This window comes from Hypoxylon trugodes (assembly GCF_022578975.1).
Source record: "Hypoxylon trugodes strain CBS 135444 unplaced genomic scaffold F4822scaffold_2, whole genome shotgun sequence".
Taxonomy (NCBI): Eukaryota; Fungi; Ascomycota; class Sordariomycetes; order Xylariales; family Hypoxylaceae; genus Hypoxylon; species Hypoxylon trugodes.
The window spans coordinates 3466733-3484389 of NW_026250017.1; the positions used below are offsets into that span (position 1 = coordinate 3466733).

Here is a 17657-nt window from a genome sequence, read left to right on the forward strand (position 1 = left end):
TGCCAATGAATAGAGGTTGGTTACCTCCTGGCCTGGTTGTGATGTGACTCGACCAAGCCTGTAATACGACAACTCAGAACTTCAAACTTTTCCAATTGACATCAAGATTCCACCATCGCCTTTATCTTGTTCGCTAGTTAGGATAACCTATTTAACAAACCTCAAATATTCAAGAATATAAATTGAGTCCTATGGATGTATTTCCACGAGAGAATTCGTTCTGAAGAAAGACACTGCAATGAAATTCTCACTCAGTTTCTTGTGTTGTTTTAATTTGTTGCTTGGAAGCACGTGGGCGGTGCTCACAGTGGTCAATTTTACGGTGTAAACCCTGGTCGATAATGCTAGTAGACAAGCAGGCAAGTCACGAACGCCGAGATCTCATTTTTTTATGCCATTGCAACTTCGCTCCACTGTATATTTCACCAGCACGTTCGGTATATTCCGTTATAATGTCTTACTCTGCGCTGAGAATCTTCAACGGGTTCTTGTGTGAAGATGGTTGCTAGTGTTGAGCCTGAGGTAGATATCCAGACCCTCAGCTCAGTCGGAATTCAATCGAGGCTGGCTTAAACGGAGGGGCTGGCTGGAAATTGCGACACCCCCAATATTATTAAGGTATACCACTCAATCGGTAACTAATCAAGATTTTAATAGCTCGTAACTTTCTTTTCACAATGATCTGTCAAAAGCAAGATACTGATGCCAAGACTCAAACACTCCTACCTGAGGTTGTTTGCTCTAACAATCTTACCCAGCAGGTTTAGAGGAATTAGGATTAAAATCAAGGCGGCAGGGTTAGGGTCGGAGTTGCAACTATTTTGCTTTTTTATTATATTAATGCCTCAGGCATTGTCCGATAGCATTTGCGCCCCCTCCCTCCCTTCTCACTCTCTAAGACATTCTACACTTCCCATCTTGACTCGGACTAATAATAGCTAGCAGAAGCTTGTAGATCAGTTTATTCTTCATCCTTTAGTAGACGAAAAGGAAAAATCGTTTCTCAATTCGAAAACTGAATTCGTACGAAACGAAGATGTACTTAGAGCAATTACGTGGTCCTGGATTGCACCTATTCTCAACCATCATGTATACCTAGGTAGTAAGGACTCGTGTACTTACCAAGACTGGCTCGGAATATTCAAAATTCAGGGTTCTCTCGACAATTAGTCTTAGACGACTAGGGAGCGACATGAAATGGGTTGGTGGTTCGCTGTTCAGCGAGACTTCTCGACGTGGTTGGTCTGTCATTCTATTCCCTTTGCTGCTCCGAGTTCCTAGTGGTTCGAAGCTTACAAAATAGTAGATGTAAATTTGTGAAGAAATGGGTTTTATTTTAATCATACCAATACAAGTACATTGTTGGTAACCCCCCACGCGACTTTTTCCCCAGACTCGTGATCTCCGATTACGCCATCGGATATGTGAATCATGACATCGATCTGGGCATGAAACTAAGGAATATGAGCATGTCTGGCACCAATCAAACCCCTAGAATACCGGGAATCTCTCCCTCTGGTATCACGACAGCCGACCCCGTCATGGCGAACCTAAGCTATTCAATTGTTATCAATCCGGAGATTACGTATCGTGATAATAAAAAACGAGGGCATATATCCGATCTATAACATCAGGAGTTCAAGGGATACCCGGACGTACTTACCATTATGGTTTCGATTGATGTTTGCCGCCTTGTATAAACACATCATTCCCCTCTGTTACCGGCGCGTAACACAAATCTACAACCAATTGGTACCACCCAACCCATCACACTCAAGGGGTAACTACTCACTCATCACCATGTCTGAGCGACACCCTACTACGTCGAAAGATGTAGTAGTAAATGAATCTTCGCTCGATCTGCCAGAGTCCTCTAGACGTGAATTAGAACCATCAGAAAAGGCCAAGGTACCATGGTGGTCATACATTTGGGACTACGACCCAGGCCGGACACATGAAGAGCGCGCCTTTCTCCACAAACTCGACATCTTCCTAGTTACCATGCTCTCATTTGGATATTTCATCAAAAACCTGGATCAGACCAATATTTCCAACGCGTTTGTGAGCGGTATGAAGGAAGATTTGAAGATGAATGGGAATGAACTCAACCTCGTGGACACCGCGTGGACGGTGGGTTACGTGATCGGCCAGATTCCTTCGCAAATCATTATGACGAAGGTCAGGCCATCGATATGGGTTCCGTCGTGTGAGTTATTATGGACGCTCTTGACGTTCTGCCTCACTGCTGCTAAGACGTCGAATCACGTTATCACTATTCGATTCTTCGTTGGTTTGGCCGAGTCCATTTTCTACCCTGCCGCGCATACTATCCTCGGGTCTTGGTATAAACCTTCCGAGTTAGGAAAACGAGCTTGCATCTTCCACGCTTCCTCGGCGGCGGCTGGTATGTTCTCGGGTTATCTTCAAGCTGGTGTGTATAAGGGTTTGAATGGAGTTAATGGTTTAGCCGGTTGGCGGTGGCTTTTTGTATGTTCAAGAATACATCTCAAACTCTTTAGTTGCTTTTGCTAATAGGTGCGCGCAGATTGTGGATGGGATTATAAGTCTCCCGATTTGTCTCGCTGGATTCTTTATATTGCCGGATCTCCCTGAAAACACACGAGCCTTCTACTTGAACGAGAGTGTAAGTTTAATGTGAAAACATCTCATATTTCGAAGCATCTAACAAGAATTGTAGGATCGTGGTCTAGCTAAGAAGCGTATGGACCAGATCGGACGTGCCCCTCGCACAAAACTTGGGCGCTCCGCGTTCAAACGCATATTCGGTTAGTTATTCCCTCCTCGGATTGGATCAGGGTTGACGCACTAATAACCGAGATAGGACGATGGCATGTTTATCTCTTAACCATTTTATACGTAATTTTTATCAGTATCGGACCCTCAGGAAGCATTAACCCATTTGCCCTCTGGCTGAAGGCGAAGGGTGAGTCCGTAGAACGAATAGTGAGCACCATCATCCCCAGCTACCTCTTAAGATAAACTAGACTTACCATTAGAACAGAATATTATACCTACGGCTTCAAAAGCACTCCAGCTCGTTCTCACAGTTTCCTTCGCTATTATCTCAGATGCGATACGTCGTCGGGCTAGCATCATGTCCATCTCCACTTTCCTTGGTGGCTTCGCAGCACTAGTCTTAGCCATCTGGAACATCCCCGACGGGTTGAAATGGTTCGCATTCCTGCTTCAATATGCCGCCGTGCCGTACGGACCACTCAGCATGAGTTGGGCAAACGAAATATGTGGCGCGGACGCCGAGGAGCGAAGCATCGTCATCGGCATTATGAATTCAATGGGCTACGCTTTCAACGCCTGGGTACCATTACTCACATTCCCACAGGTAGACGCGCCGAGATTTAGGAGGGGGTTTATATTTTCGACGGCTGCATTTGGAGCACAGGCGATCATCACGGCCACGGTGGCTTTTATGTACAAACGGGACCAGAAAAGGGGAAAAAGCCGAGCAGAGAATGCCCCTGGAATAGGGGATGAAGATGGTGTTATTGTGAGTTCGGCATAGATGTAGGGATATGTTTTATCCCCAACATAAATGAATCCGCACAGTTTGAACCATTTCCCTGAGAAAGATCACCAATATCATTATCCCCCACGAAGTAGAACATACACGGGGTTTATAATCCATGAATATTTAGGTACATACGAACTTAACCCGCTCTTTTTAGAGAGGTGTGCTGATATTACTTGTCTATGATTACTGTCCATGGCAAATGAACTATGCGGACCTCCCTGGTCATCTGAGCAAAGCAGCAGATCTGAGGAACGAGTACCTCAAGGCGTATCGAGTTTTCCTACCCCTCTTGCGATTTCTTCCTAGACGAAACTAAATTCCATCAAGTTATTCGTATAGTTCTTCGTAGTCAAGAAATTGCAGCAGGTATCCCATTTTCGCTGGATCCGGCCCGGGTTTTCCCTTCCTGTGGAGCTGCCGAACAAACCTAAGAACATCAATCATGTGTTTCCTGTTAAAGTCGACGCGCTCGCTATCACCTTTCTTCAGGATCTCTATCATCTTGTCCAGTGGGGTGGTCCGGGAACATATGGCTTTCCTGGCTCGATTGATTTGATGAAACTCGTTCTCGTCGGTAAGCGGTACTGCCATTTTGGTATTCACGCTTTCGAAAAGGTTCATTCTCCCGAATGCGAAAATCGGAGTATGGCATGTTGGACATCCAGGTAATTTTTTAACCTCCACTCCGGTGTTAATCAATGCATAGAGGCATTCCAATCCAAAGCCATGGCCACAGTTGGGGAGAACGCCCCAAGGCTCGTGTGTCTTGGGTGACTTTTTATCGAATTTGCTGTTTGTGATGGCAAGGTTCCTCTCACCACAGAGTCGGCAAAGAATACTGAACCTTACTTTATCGTCGATGATTCGGCCTCTTTCGTCAAAGTGCTCGAAGACATCATGGAGATAGTGGGTATCCACTACGGTGACTGGCTGTTGAGATTGCGAGGATTCTGGTTCCATTGTGTCTGATTTCTCTACAAGTATACTATCCGTCCAGAAGCAGGCGGGCACTTATGATACCTATGCAGTAGTCTGTGCAGTAGTCTGTGCAGTAGTCTGTGTAGTAGTAGATTGCGTAGTAGTAGATTTCGTAGTAAATTTTGTAGTGGATGAGTTGAATTTGCATTGGATATCTCCTCCAATTTAACCTAGTTGCAACTTGTTCTTTATCCAAGAACAATCGACATGGCACGGCACAATCATGCTGAATATCAAACAATGCCTCGGAATATTTAATCATCAGTTGTGCAGCCTTGTAAGCGGGCTAAGCAAACGAAATATCGTTATTGCTATCATTGCTTGATCAATCTAAACTGGTATATATAACAGGTTGTTACCCCTTTAATAAAAGGGGGGGCCGGTGATGTAATTTGTATCTTATATATGATCAACCACCAAGCGTCTTGGAAGATCCCATTGGCTTACAATATGTCCCAATGCGGGAAACCCGGCTTTGAGCCGGCAATTCAATCCAGCAACTGCGTATTCGAGGCGCATTAAAATTATATATTGATGAGTAATAGTCCCGAGTCCACCCTAGGAACTAGATAGTAGCCAAGCAAGACTTGATCGGGCTATCTCTATCCCTTGGCGAGTCGTGAACGAAAAGAATTCCAACTATATCCACCACCAGTTTATTATTCAGGATGGGGGGTACGCGGAGATCTCGCCTCGGAGGGGAGTTCAGTGCCGATCTCTGTCCCGGCGAGCTCGGGGTAAACGCGCATCGCATGCAGCTCACTTAATTTCGGTGTTTCCGTCTCGGTCGGACTAGCATAGCTATACGCATGTGATGAGGGCGGAGGTTGCCAATGGTATTGTTGCTGCTGTAATTGTTGCTGCTGTTGTTGCTGTATGCTCCTGGCTGCTATCGCTGCAGCTTCCGCTTCCTTCAACTTCTTATCTAACAACCTGTTTCGCCAGAGCATGAATCCCAACCCTGCAAGGGATAAAGCAAGAATGACAGCCTCGACGGCTAATCCTGCCACAGCACCAGAGGGTATAGGTCCCGGCGTTGCTGTGGTAGAGTTGGTTTCTGGTGATGCCGAGATGGTAGGAGAAGCCGTGCCTAGGGGAGAACCTGTGGCCAGTGGTATCGCTCCTACCCCGGACTTGAGTTGTGCGACAATGGTACCGATACCATTCGTCTTGGCTAATTTGAATGATTGGTTGCAGCATTGTTCCGTAGTCAAGGTGTTCCCGAGAGTCTCGCAGCAGAAGTAAGTATCATTGCAGGTTCTCAAATACGAATTGTCAAGCTTGGCTTTTAATAATTTTCCATTAGTCCACAGGTGTCGATAGTTTAAAGGAGGGAGTTACTAACTTCCTTGGCAGTATTGAGGGCAACTAGGATCTTTGAATGTAGGGTCTGTACATGCTGTCGCCCATAGCAGATGGCTTTGTTGCACTGAGACGGTGTTCAGACATAGTCCCGTCGATAGGCAAGCATCTCCATTTTTTTCATTGCAGCAAGCACTATGGGACCCTGCCTCACCAGTGGCGCTGTAATAACTGATGTTAGTTTATAATGCCCACAGAAAGTATTATGGCGTAACTTGGGGTTTTAAAGTAAATACCCAGAAGCCCAGTCCTCGAAAACTGCTCGTGTAGGCTGATTTTGAGGTGACATAAATAAGGCAGGTGAATAATATGGAATTCTGCATACTTAGGATTGCATAACGTGTTTTCCGAACTTGCTTCCGTGCCGTCTAAAAGATAACATTTTGCCGCGGCCTGTATCTGTAATATCATACAGCTTCCTAAGAGGAATAGCGAAGCGCCCTTTATTAGCCGTGTACCTAACATTCTCCAATACAGGCCGGCCGATTAAGAAACTAAAAACGAGCGGAAGGACATTCGTGTTCGGGATAGCCTCGGAGGCGGGACTAGGTCGGGATAAAGATAGGTAGAAGAGAATAATAAAACTCGGTGACTATCATAAGGCGGCTTGTCGTATTTATTCAGCTGCATATACACCCAAAATCCGGGGTAAGCGGTAGGCCTCACGCATGTAAGGCTGAACGTCTTCGCCCCTTCATACCCATACGAGTTAACTTGCCCCTGTTTGACGGCGCATTGTCCTTAATTTCTGGAAAGTCAGACGTCCAGTTGCGGACGAAAACCGCACATTTCTCCTGGTAGTTGCATGCTTAGCTGGGGGAAAACTGCTGTGAGATCGCGGGTTGTTACCTGAAAAGGAATTTTTTACGGCGTCGATCCTGTACCACCCAGCGCCGCTTGCGCGGGATACGGTAAAGGTCCTAGCATACCTGGGCAAATATTTGCCGGAGCCAATTCGACGATATATTAACTTTGCCATGAGGTCGCCGCGTTTTATGATTCCTCATTCTTCCGGTCGATGTAATGGTGTGGCGGTGGGAGATGAAACGAGAGTCGTGTAACCTCTACTCACCGGTTCATAACTACATGATAGTTAGATCTTAGGCTTAAAACGCCAAAACCTATTAGATAATAATGAAATTCCAAGCAAAGTTTCATAAACTTTTACTTGGGCATATGAACCTTTGAACTCCGCACCGTCCCTGATGTGGACCTACCGGAGTATCCTATCGACTTAGGGTCATTCAATACAGGAGACGGGTCCGAAGAGAACGGTGACACAAAAGACACAGCGATTCTCGACAGACCGTCATTTACGAAGTAGTACTGCATTGAACCAATATAAATGGCATTAGCCATGCTCCAGCCGGTAACTCCGTTGATGGCATGACGAAGTATGCTTACTATTCCGGTACCCTTCTCGTGGGATCCTTTGATTTGGTAATGCCTGTACCACGTGGGTACTGTCGATCGGCCGCATATTATGACGGAAAAGCCTATCCAATGTTTGCATGCGGCCACCCATCACATATCCTACTATTCCTTGAGATGTAATCTCCCAAGCAATGGGAAGCTTAGCTAAGATCTATAGGACTTTGCGACGTGAATGTAGTCTTCGAAAGTTTTTCTGTTTATCTCAGGTAATATTGCCAGTGGGTTAGAATCATAATCCTTGACTCAGCTCTCTTAAGTCATGGTAAATCTCCAATTGTACTACCAAACGAGATGATTGCAGCGTTACCTTCTACGCATGGCGGTGGCAGAGATAACGGGGCGAATTATCGTGTTCGTAATCGATTACGTTTATGCCAGCGGTCGCAAAGAGTAGCAACAGAGTTTCGGAGCAGGATCTTAGCATTGTGATACCATGAGGACCCTGCTATAAGTAGAACATACCTCGACGCGTTGGTACCGCTCCGGCGCATTCCGTCCTTCTGCTATGTTTGAGGGCTTGATTACCTGAGCACCTATCTACTAGCTATTATGATAGCGACCATATTGAGCCCTTCTGTCACCGAATGCTTAACCGTCAAGGCATATTTTGTCTCGTGAGTGCCAGGCTCTCGGAAAGCTCCGATGTATGGCTCTTGTGGGGAGTGATGTCGCTCACGGGAACTAAAATCCTAGATGCGGCGCGGGACGGTTAGATCTTAGCGCAAAACATCTTGGCAAGAATTCATGTAGAGCCTGACAAACCAACGACCATCATACTATGAATAGTGGTTTTTATGCTAATTAGAAAGCCGTATGGAGCGCCTTTGGGGTTTTCAACACTCGCATCTTGCTTGCCATATGTATAACTTAACCTTGAATACCTGATGTGCGGATATTAGCGTTCGATCCAAACTGACTCAGGGGTTAGGCTCTAACTACCTAGGTGCTTAGGTAGGTAGCCACTGCTGTAATTCATAGATTTGTTCTGAGCCTTCCACCTTGGAAATAACAGTACGAGGTCGTGATTTACACTCCTATGTCGTGAGTCTCGTCTCATTATGGCAGTGACCTATCACCCGGTCAGTAGTTGTAAGACTAGTAAACTCAAGCCTCCAACAATGAACCTTGGTCCGATCGCATACCTACTTAGACAGGTAGTTATTGGATAACTTTAGTCGATAAACTTCAATAGACTTGATGTGACTTTTCGAAGAAGCTTCGTTCCGAATTGCTTGGTTCATAGCGTAAACTTACGGAGAGACCAAATGGTATAAATAGCTGCGTGAATGAGTTCTCCCACCTATCTTCCTTAATCATTTGTCGTTTAAGCATCAACATCAACGATGATACCAATTTCAATCTCGAAGCATCACATTGTGTCAACATCATTTTCTAACTCTATACCTTGTTTCTCACCATCCGATCACGAAGACCACCAAGTTCATCATTAAGTTCGCAAACAAGATCCAATGATCATCTAAACTCGATGATTTCCCTGCCAGGGACTCCTTGGAACCTGTGCTATCGCTATTGTTGGGCGGCTTGTGCCTACATTGGAGTGATGAGGGAAACTACGCGAAGACATCGATTTCATGGTCATAGAACTCGAACACTAGTATGAGTGAGTGATGAGTGGGTGTGTTATGTGAGTTTGTGGAGATACCGGTTTTCCTCCACCTCAAGAAGACGAACCTATAGACGCGGCAACCAAGCCGGGGGCTCATGCTTTCGACACGATTCCATTACCTGGAAAACGGGACGGGTGGGGAAGATATATGACGAAGGGGGCGTTGGAGGGCTGAAGCCACTGGGAGACAGTATTCGATTGTAAATATCATGAATAATTGCACAGTGAACGCACTCTCATAATATACATGCCGATCGAGTCAAACTTCAAAAAATATCTAGTGATTCAATAAATTGACAGGATGCCGACGTTGAATGATTTCTTGATATGAATGGTAAAAGAATAGAAGATGAAACGAAAGAGCTCGTTACATAATCCAACCCAGTAAGAAAAGCCCCGCCAAGCTCTCTTACCTAATCTCGATGTCGTACTACCTGCGCAGCACATCGGCGCCGGAACTCCGATTTTCCTCCTGAACCTCGGATTTATCACATCAGCCTACCCGTCAACCACCCAGTACCTACTGTACCTATCAACTTAGTTTTTAGTCAACAACGCGACGTCATCTACACAACGACAATAGCGCAGGAATATGCCCAGTTACGTAGAAATCACCCCTCTTTTAAACCCCGAAGCCACTGCTGCCACCAACCGCCGACGAAGCGCCATGTTCTGGCTCATCGGGTGTTTGTACGGCGCGTCCGCTGTCGGTTTCGGAGCCTTCGGCGCTCATGGCCTGAAGAAGATCGTTACGGATCCAGCGAGACTTGCTAGTTTTGCTACTGCCGCGCATTATCAAGTCCGTCTTCCCTTTCTTTTCTCATACCTTCTCGGCTCGATACGTAGCGTTAGGCAGATACAAACGAGCTAGCCAGCTAACATATCTCGATCACAGTTAATCCACTCCGTAGCTCTACTCGTAGCAGCGCAGAACCAGAACCCCATTTCCGGCGTGCTGTTTACTAGCGGCATGACCATGTTTAGCGGTAGTATTTACGCGCTTGTGCTTGACCCCGCGCGGTTTCGATTCTTGGGTCCTGTCACGCCGCTTGGTGGGCTGTGCTGTGCGTACTTTCATTTCATACTTCCAGCCTCCTTTTCATTTGTATATGAACGGATATCTATTTATCATCGAATACTAACTCATGTTGGATGATACAGTGATCAGTGGTTGGATCGCACTCGCTTTCAAATGAGCGGAGCTGGACTCCGTAGGAATAAGTCCGAGATCACACCCATGGACTTACATTAATTCCGTACACATGTAGAAACCTTGGAATAGTTACGGAGAGCGTGAATTCATGTGGTGATAACTCCATTGTAAACTAGCATCGCCACTCCATAAGAGCAGGGGCTCATATCTCGTTCCCTTTAGGCGTTGCGTCATTAAGTGAGCATAAGATTACGAGTCAAATGCTCACTATCAATCTTTTCACACTTGTACATATCACCAACCTCAATCAAACATTAGCAAAGCAGCATTAAGCTACACTTATCTGTGTCCATATTTGCATCATAGCTCTTTATTCACAGTTGCTTAGCTAAATTACGTCCGCCTTCTAGCAGAACACCTCAATTTCGTGGTATCTTCCAAACACCTGCCCTCGCATATCTACCTAGCTTAATTAACTCATCAAATTCGTTTAGCAAGCGCGTAAATTCGGGCGTCAGGTAGTCCTGCAAGCTAAATGGCGGTCTAGCTAATCTGCAGCACCCTCGTCTGAGCAAGCAAGCTAAGATATTCTCTCTTCTGGGTTTGTTTCTGCTTCTTCATCTGATTCGCTAGCTTGCGCTTCCTTCTCGATTTCATCTCCGCCTTCTTCGTCTTCCTATCCTTGCGTTGTGGTCGCCAGCCACATTTCTTGACCTTTAGTCTCTGCTCTCTCAATCGTGCTATATGCGGCGGAATCGTCTTGGACTTCTTTTTCTTAGAGCCCTCAGGGTTCTTGAGGTCCTCGGGCTTCTTTATGTGCCGTAGCGCTTCCAATTTTGCTACGCACTAAGTTTCGCCACCGGGAAGAGCCAGCAATGCCTCGAAACCGGACATAACCTCCTTATCAACATTAACCGCCCAGTTATCTCGGAAGGCCTGTTCCCCGCCGACTCTCTGTACTAGACTGTCGAGTCTCTCCTTCACAAATTGGAGGGAGTGGACGGTCTTTGTCGGATCAGTTGAGAATAGAGCGCGCTCCCTGATGTCCTTTGGAGTATCCCACTCAGTGCCTTCTATCTCCGCAGTGAGTACTAATGTGTCAACACCGGCGTCAGGAGGTGAGCAGTTCAATATCTGGAGCATAACAGTTGTCCACATGTTGAAGTAGTCTTGGAGCTTCAATAGGACGAGATTTTGCATGGGCTCAGGGAGCTCTAGTAGTCGCGTCAAGGCTAAGAAGTTAGCCTTCAATCTGATGTAGTCGCCCGTGCTGTCGAATGAAGAAAACCACTCAGCACTGAGCCAATTCCAGACTTGATCGAGTGGACCTAACGACGCGAGTAACTCGACGAACATGGCAGGTTCGAGGATAGCAATCCTGGAAAGGATTGTAAAATAATCGACGAGAGTGAGAGATTTTACACGGGCATGTCGTTTCTTGGGACCAGATGTTTGTTTGGCTTCAAAGGAATCATGGATTCCCTCGAGGATTTTGGGTAGAAAACCCGTCGCCATCATGTCCTGAACTAATACCTGCAATCCAGCTGTGCCACCCAATTCGTGAGATAGTCGTATAAGCGACTCAGTGTATCTAACAGTGAGGGAGACTTGTTCGCGGGTCTTCGATTCGAGTGAATAGGATAGTGCAGTAAGAGCCGGTCCTCTGTGTTGATCCTCAAGTATCGTCTCGGGCGCGAGAACAATGTAGCAACCTAGGATGGATGCAAGTGCAAAAGAATGGTCATTCTGCTCCGCTAGCAATTTGATAGCTGTATCGGCAAGGCTAACTAAAGCCGGGGATAAGGGAGGTTGGCTCTGAGTTAGGATGTTGGACCACAACTCCAGAGCATCTTCGATTAGATAGATATATAGTTCGGAATCCTTCTGTGTCGCGTCGGCAATGAGGGGAAGGATCATGGAGTGATATCGTTGAGACTCTGTCCTCATCGACATCACTAGTGTTTGGATGATAGCCAAAACTGATCCCTTCATCAGGTAACCCAGACTACCAGCAGACTCCCAAATGCCTGGAACTGCATCCATTATCAAGTCGCCGAAATTGGAAACATGTGTTTCCATTCGCTGAATGAGACTTCTTGTAGATTCAAGTATTGCCAACTTGGCCTCATCGACTTCTGCTTCTCGTAGGAGATTGATGAGCTGCACGAGCACATCGGAAGCGAATGGGGAGAACATTTCTCCTTCAAAACCAAAATCATCGAAAACAATTTTGAAATGCCTCGCAGTCGTTAAGCGCACGACAATGTCGTTATTCTGGTCATTTTGGTTGAGGAAATGTCGGAAGATCTCATAAATCAACGGACGTGTTTCGTTTGTGATTTTGACAGGTACCCATTGACTCAAAAGGATAGCGATCCTTCGCCTTAGTACCTGACAATATGGACCAGTTCGTTGCGCATCAGCAGTCACTATCGTCTTGAGTACGCTGTTAAAGTCAAATTCCTCACTGAGTGACTGGGCAGCCAATCCCATGGCAGTGTAAACTGCGTCCCTGGTAACAATGTCTGCTTCCGGGTTTTGTATTGTCGTGAAGTAAGACAAGAGTGGTTGCAGTAGAAGTTGCTTATAATAAATGAGGAGGTCCAGGAATAGTTTCTCTGCACATGGCCGAACTTCCCATTCAAAAGCGTTACCTTGACCCTCTTCCTGCTGTTCCCATTCTTGCGGATCTTCCTCCCATGCATCGAGGTCCGCTTTGCGGAAGACGAAAAGATGCGTGATGATAGCATTGGCGATTTGGATAATGAGCTCATCTTTGAGCAAGTTAACTTTGAAGAGTTTGATCGCCTGCTCTTGTTCCTGTACTTCTTCCTTGGAACGATAACGGATGGATTGCTGCGGGCGGTGGGCCAATCTCAAACAAGCCCTTACTAGAAGTAGGCCTTTTAGTGCGAGTCTCTCTATAAGAGGCCCTTCGACTTTAGCCTTTGATTGGCCAGATCCACAGGACTCTTGTCGTATTCCATCCGACTTGTTAAACACTACTGCGAAATTCGCGGTGAGGTCCCAGTACGCACGAACTAGGTCCACAGAATTCGGGAGGGATGCAAAGCTCGCGGGATGTTGATCCGCCATCTCGATATGGAGCTTCGTAAACTGCAATAGGTGCTTTCCTAGGAGGTCATGGTAACACTGTATCTTAGAATCATCACTTTCGATGAAACCGAGGAATTGTGCAAATTGTGCTTGGGAGAAACTCCAGACTTGTTGGACGGTCTTATCTTTGTGTGGATATTCGTAGCCCACAAGCAAAAGTCGGCGAAGTACCTTGATAGCGTCAAGGCTATTTTCCATAGCTAACAATGCCCCATCGCCCTCCGCGACACTCTGGTCGTTCTGTAGGAATGCTAACCATTCCGAGGTTTTGGCATCATATACCTCGCATAGGATGTACACAAGCTCCGGTGTGATGGATTGGAGTGTCGTCTGCGACTTACGGAGACGCGCTGTTCCAAGTTCCTTCACTATACGTAGAAGTATCATCAAGGTTCCAGAGAGCTCAACCTGGTCTCCATTCTTCGATTTTCTAAGGAGCTCGGCGAGTTCGGTGAAAGGAGTAGCCCAAGCCGAGGGAAAGTCGATGCGGACTACTTTTGCTATGACCAGAGCGTTATGTAGAGCTAGTTGCCTATCTCCTTCTTTAATTGTTCCCGAGAATAGTCTATCCCGTATTTTTTGCCTGGATTCTTTCGGAATAGAGTTTTGTACGTTGTGTCCTCGCCAATATCGATCGATACCGTTCTTGAGTTGGATAATAGCTAGGAATCTTGCATGCGTGGGGAGTCTTTGATCGAGAAATACCGACTGTTAATAAAAGATTGTTAGTTGCATATTCCTACTTTTATGGGGTATTAGACAGCTTCAGAGACATACCTGTAGGGTTGGGTAGTATTCAGGATGCGACTCCCAAGTTGATAGTTGTTGGGTAGCCGACTGGCGAAGGTTGTTGTCGTGGGAAGATGCGTATTGAAGAGTGCGACAAAGCTCGTAGAGGCTCAGTGGCGTCGCTGCGCCGGGAACCTCAATAGCGAAATTCATTTCTATAATTTCATGCTTTTGGGTATCATAGAAATTGAAAAGTTGTAGAACTCGTCTTGGGTGGGTGGGTTGGTTATTGAAGAAGAGTGCCCAGGTGAAGAGTTGGTGAATTTAGCAACTACCTAGTAGGTATTTACTTCAATGATGAAGGTGGGATGAATAGAAAGTTTAGTGGGGTAGGTAGGTACCTAGGTAACTATTGGAACCTTAACTCGGGCTAGAAGGCAGGGATCACCTAGAGAGTTTCTAGATCTCCATAAAAAAATAACCTTTAGGTAGCTACCCGCGACGCGTGGGAAGCACGCTTAATGGATACCCGAGGGAAGTACCTAGGCACCCACTGAAAGTGTACCCGGCCAGGTAGGTACCTACGGATACACCCAGGGCTCCACGTTTATTAGATGCATCTAAGTATACCAAGGTACAAAACTTGTTAATGTATTTTATGTATACTGAAGATTGTATACTACATGGATAGCATTGAAATGATGAGATAGGTACCTAGGTCGTTAGGAAAATAACAAACGTCAATCAATGTTTATTATATTTGTACGAGGCATGTTTGGTATCCATACTACTAAGAAATTCATAAAGGGTTACAACCATTATCTTGCTCTAGTCCCGCGTTCCCCCCGTGATTCCTAACGGGACATCCATTTGAATATCCAAGGTGTAACCTATCATAATACACCTAGACTGGACAGAGATCACCTCCGTGTCGTATACGGACCCTTACCCATCGTTACACCGCCGGAAATTCCCTTATTTCCGGTGCCATGTAGTAAGATAACCCTCCCCCGCTATGCATTCCCATTCAAAGAGTAGACGGCCTTGTTTCATGGTTGGTATATATTGAGATTGGCTGGCCAGTTATCATGGACGGCCCAGCCTTCCACTTGGTAAACCTGTGGGTATGGTTCAAAACTGAAGTCAGAAGCGAGAGTTGGCGTTTCATTCAAGAGAGAGCTCGAAACCGCAGCCCATGCTTCAGATTCTGAGATACCCGGTCGCCAACTCCGACTTATTCGTGGAGTCAGGTATTCCTTTGCGACCATTTTGATGTCATCCGCAATTTTACGCGAAAGCGGCCACGTTTCCCCATGTGTTGTGAGTATTTGTACGAGCCTGTTGATTCGTTCTCGAAAAACTGGCGAATCCAGTCCAAGGAAAACACAGGCATCCAAATAAGCGAGCAAAACTCGGAGTGTGCCGGTCGCAAATACGGCGCGCAGATTCATTGTTGGGAAGGGATGTCGGAACAGGTCACAATATCCATTGGCGGCCTGGATGTCAATAGGGTGAGAGCTCCAACCAAATCCTTTGACAATTTGCCCCTTACGGTCGGGGCCTTTCGCTGGGCCTAAGGGAAAGTATTCCCGAATATTGAGGCCACTTCTCGGGGCCGATTGTCTAAGACGCAGTCTGTTTCTGAATGCCGTAGAAGTTAATAAATATTTATCTATTTTATGGTTCAATAGAACTCACTCATGCGCAATGGCAAGACCATGGTAAAGTATCACGTCAACCATGCCATCTGGATCGACTAAATTCATCTTCCATTTGGGGACGCGCCGTAGCCAATCGCAGATTCGAGAATCCGCTCGCTCGAATATCTCTGCCTTTTTGTCTTCCGGGGCTTCATTGTAGGGTAAGACCAAATCAGTTTGAATCTTACAGATATCAATGAGGTATGCCATCGAAGAGAAATCGGCGCGTCCTAGGTTGACCTGTGTCTCGTATTGTGATTGAGAAATAGGCTGAGGTATAATCTTGAGACATGTTAGAATATTGAGATTATTGATCCAAGGATTTTGCTGTATGAGCCTAAAAAACTAATTCACGTTGGGTATGGTGATAAGAGTGGAAAACACTCACCCCTGATTCATATTCCCATTCTTCACAAGGTAAATCTACATCGGAATCCACATCTGCGATGGAGAGTGTAGACCCTACATCGCATAAGTTTCGAGTTGAGTCTTGGAAAGTTAAGCACCACCATGTTCTACGGTAGCTTTCCGCAAGTACAGGATTGGACGTGCCATCAGCGAATGATTTATGGTTCATCCTGAGTTCGACGGCTATTGTGACCGCTCTGTTGGCCCATCCAGCGTGGTGCTCAAATTTCATCTCTCCGAAAGCGGCAATACTCAGAATGAGAAGCCCTTGCACGGACTGCACTGTGAAGGGTAACGACCCACATGCTGCAGAAAAAGCTGCCTCTCTCAAGTCATCCGATGGGACTTGAGTTGTGTAAAGCGACCCGCAATAGTTGACGACTGCGAGCAAAAAGTGGTAAGAATTCGGGTCGGTTTCTACCTGGTTAAAGAAGACTCGTTTGGGCGGAAGACACGGGTAACTAGGGTGAAAAAAACTGTAGAATAGATCGAGTAATAACTCCTTCTCGCTCTTAGGTGAGACACTCGTAGTGGATGGCGTTGAATGAACAGTCCAACCGCTGGGTACATCGTTAAGGGATTGGACCGATGGTGCTTGAGATGAGAGACCCGGCGTTGATAAAAAGGTCCCTGCTGAAGTGGCTGGTGGCTTGTCCGATATTAAACTCCGTTTTTTGGGATCGCGAATGCCGCGTCTTGATTTTGCATAATAGCAAGGCTTGTCTTCTTGCTGGCAGCGATTACATGCGGGTAGTGTGGCGTCGCATTTGACGTGCTTGCTTCGGCACTGAACGCATGCTAACGAAACCCGTATATTTGCCTTGGACCGATTGGCAGCCTTTGATTCCGAACCTTCAGGCGACGAGGCCGCGGAACCTTGCCGGCTAAGGCTGCCTGCCGTATTGTCACTGTCTCGACTCATCACCATGAGGCCGTCAACGATGCGAACGGGATTTGCCGGATTGGTACAGCGATCGCCGATGAATTTGCGACCATAGGTATTTGAACGCGCCGAACTTCCGTTCGTGGTCCGTTGGGAAGATTAGAAACGCGGCATAAGCACGGTTGACAAACTGCAAAGCCGATGAGCGACTTCTCATGCTAATGTATATAATGAGAGCTGAGAGCAAGCTTCACATTTAGTTCTGACAAGTGTCCGTCAGGAGCAGGGTTCTAAAGGCATTAAATGGGTCCAGACAGCAGCAAGCGGCTGTGTACGGAGGTACGGTTCTCTGGAGAGGACCCGACAACGAGGCCCATGGGCCCCCCCTTGGGCTGGTGTCAGCGGTGGAAATATCTTGGCCGTCAGCCCTGTAGTGGGGCGGACAGCACGGGATGGAGGGGGAAAATTATGTTGACGGGATGTGCTTGATAATGTGGTGGGTGGGTGTTGTGTAACAGGGGGGTGTCTAGTTTGGGCGTACCATATGCGATCGTGGTTCCCTACTACGTGTACTGCCGTCCAGTTATTTCGCGCGTAAGATACCTGTCTACTACTCCGTAGGTACCTCATTACATGGTGTGAGGATTAGGGGGCGGTCTACACTTGGACTCAACTAGTGCGGTGTAACAATTGCATAGCCCATCATCATCGCTTTT

The 17657-nt window shown here is 46.5% G+C and overlaps 6 protein-coding genes across 6 annotated transcripts; 2 read left to right on the forward strand and 4 right to left on the reverse strand.

Moving 5' to 3' along the window:
• Positions 1 to 1800: 1800 nt before the first annotated feature.
• F4822DRAFT_425992 (MFS general substrate transporter) lies at positions 1801 to 3541 on the forward strand (the record flags this gene model as incomplete). Its single annotated transcript, XM_051460458.1, has 5 exons — positions 1801 to 2487; positions 2546 to 2644; positions 2699 to 2786; positions 2843 to 2964; positions 3023 to 3541. The coding sequence occupies 5 exons, from the start codon at positions 1801 to 1803 to the stop codon at positions 3539 to 3541; spliced, it is 1515 nt and encodes a 504-aa protein (XP_051318558.1).
• Positions 3542 to 3698: 157 nt separating this feature from the next.
• Positions 3699 to 4510, reverse strand: F4822DRAFT_441601 (uncharacterized protein; the record flags this gene model as incomplete). The annotated part of the gene is made up of 1 exon (XM_051462883.1): positions 3699 to 4510. One exon carries the CDS (start codon positions 4508 to 4510, stop codon positions 3878 to 3880), a length of 633 nt encoding a protein of 210 aa, XP_051318559.1. The 3' UTR covers positions 3699 to 3877.
• A 510-nt stretch (positions 4511 to 5020) lies between these two features.
• Positions 5021 to 6606, reverse strand: F4822DRAFT_140942 (uncharacterized protein). Its single transcript, XM_051452847.1, has 3 exons — positions 6216 to 6606; positions 5874 to 6052; positions 5021 to 5813 (listed from the first exon to the last, which is right to left on the reverse strand). The coding sequence occupies exons 1-3, from the start codon at positions 6353 to 6355 to the stop codon at positions 5188 to 5190; spliced, it is 945 nt and encodes a 314-aa protein (XP_051318560.1). The 5' UTR covers positions 6356 to 6606; the 3' UTR covers positions 5021 to 5187.
• Positions 6607 to 9412: 2806 nt separating this feature from the next.
• On the forward strand, positions 9413 to 10442 carry F4822DRAFT_392213 (DUF423-domain-containing protein). The gene is made up of 3 exons (XM_051457181.1): positions 9413 to 9750; positions 9847 to 10015; positions 10113 to 10442. Exons 1-3 carry the CDS (start codon positions 9544 to 9546, stop codon positions 10145 to 10147), a joined length of 411 nt encoding a protein of 136 aa, XP_051318561.1. The 5' UTR covers positions 9413 to 9543; the 3' UTR covers positions 10148 to 10442.
• On the reverse strand, positions 10443 to 14306 carry F4822DRAFT_392217 (ARM repeat-containing protein). Its single transcript, XM_051457182.1, has 2 exons — positions 13999 to 14306; positions 10443 to 13929 (listed from the first exon to the last, which is right to left on the reverse strand). Exons 1-2 carry the CDS (start codon positions 14161 to 14163, stop codon positions 10951 to 10953), a joined length of 3144 nt encoding a protein of 1047 aa, XP_051318562.1. The 5' UTR covers positions 14164 to 14306; the 3' UTR covers positions 10443 to 10950.
• Positions 14307 to 14672: 366 nt separating this feature from the next.
• F4822DRAFT_392219 (uncharacterized protein) lies at positions 14673 to 17441 on the reverse strand. The gene is made up of 3 exons (XM_051457183.1): positions 16039 to 17441; positions 15649 to 15932; positions 14673 to 15591 (listed from the first exon to the last, which is right to left on the reverse strand). The coding sequence occupies exons 1-3, from the start codon at positions 16984 to 16986 to the stop codon at positions 15000 to 15002; spliced, it is 1824 nt and encodes a 607-aa protein (XP_051318563.1). The 5' UTR covers positions 16987 to 17441; the 3' UTR covers positions 14673 to 14999.
• Between the last annotated feature and the right edge of the window lie 216 nt (positions 17442 to 17657).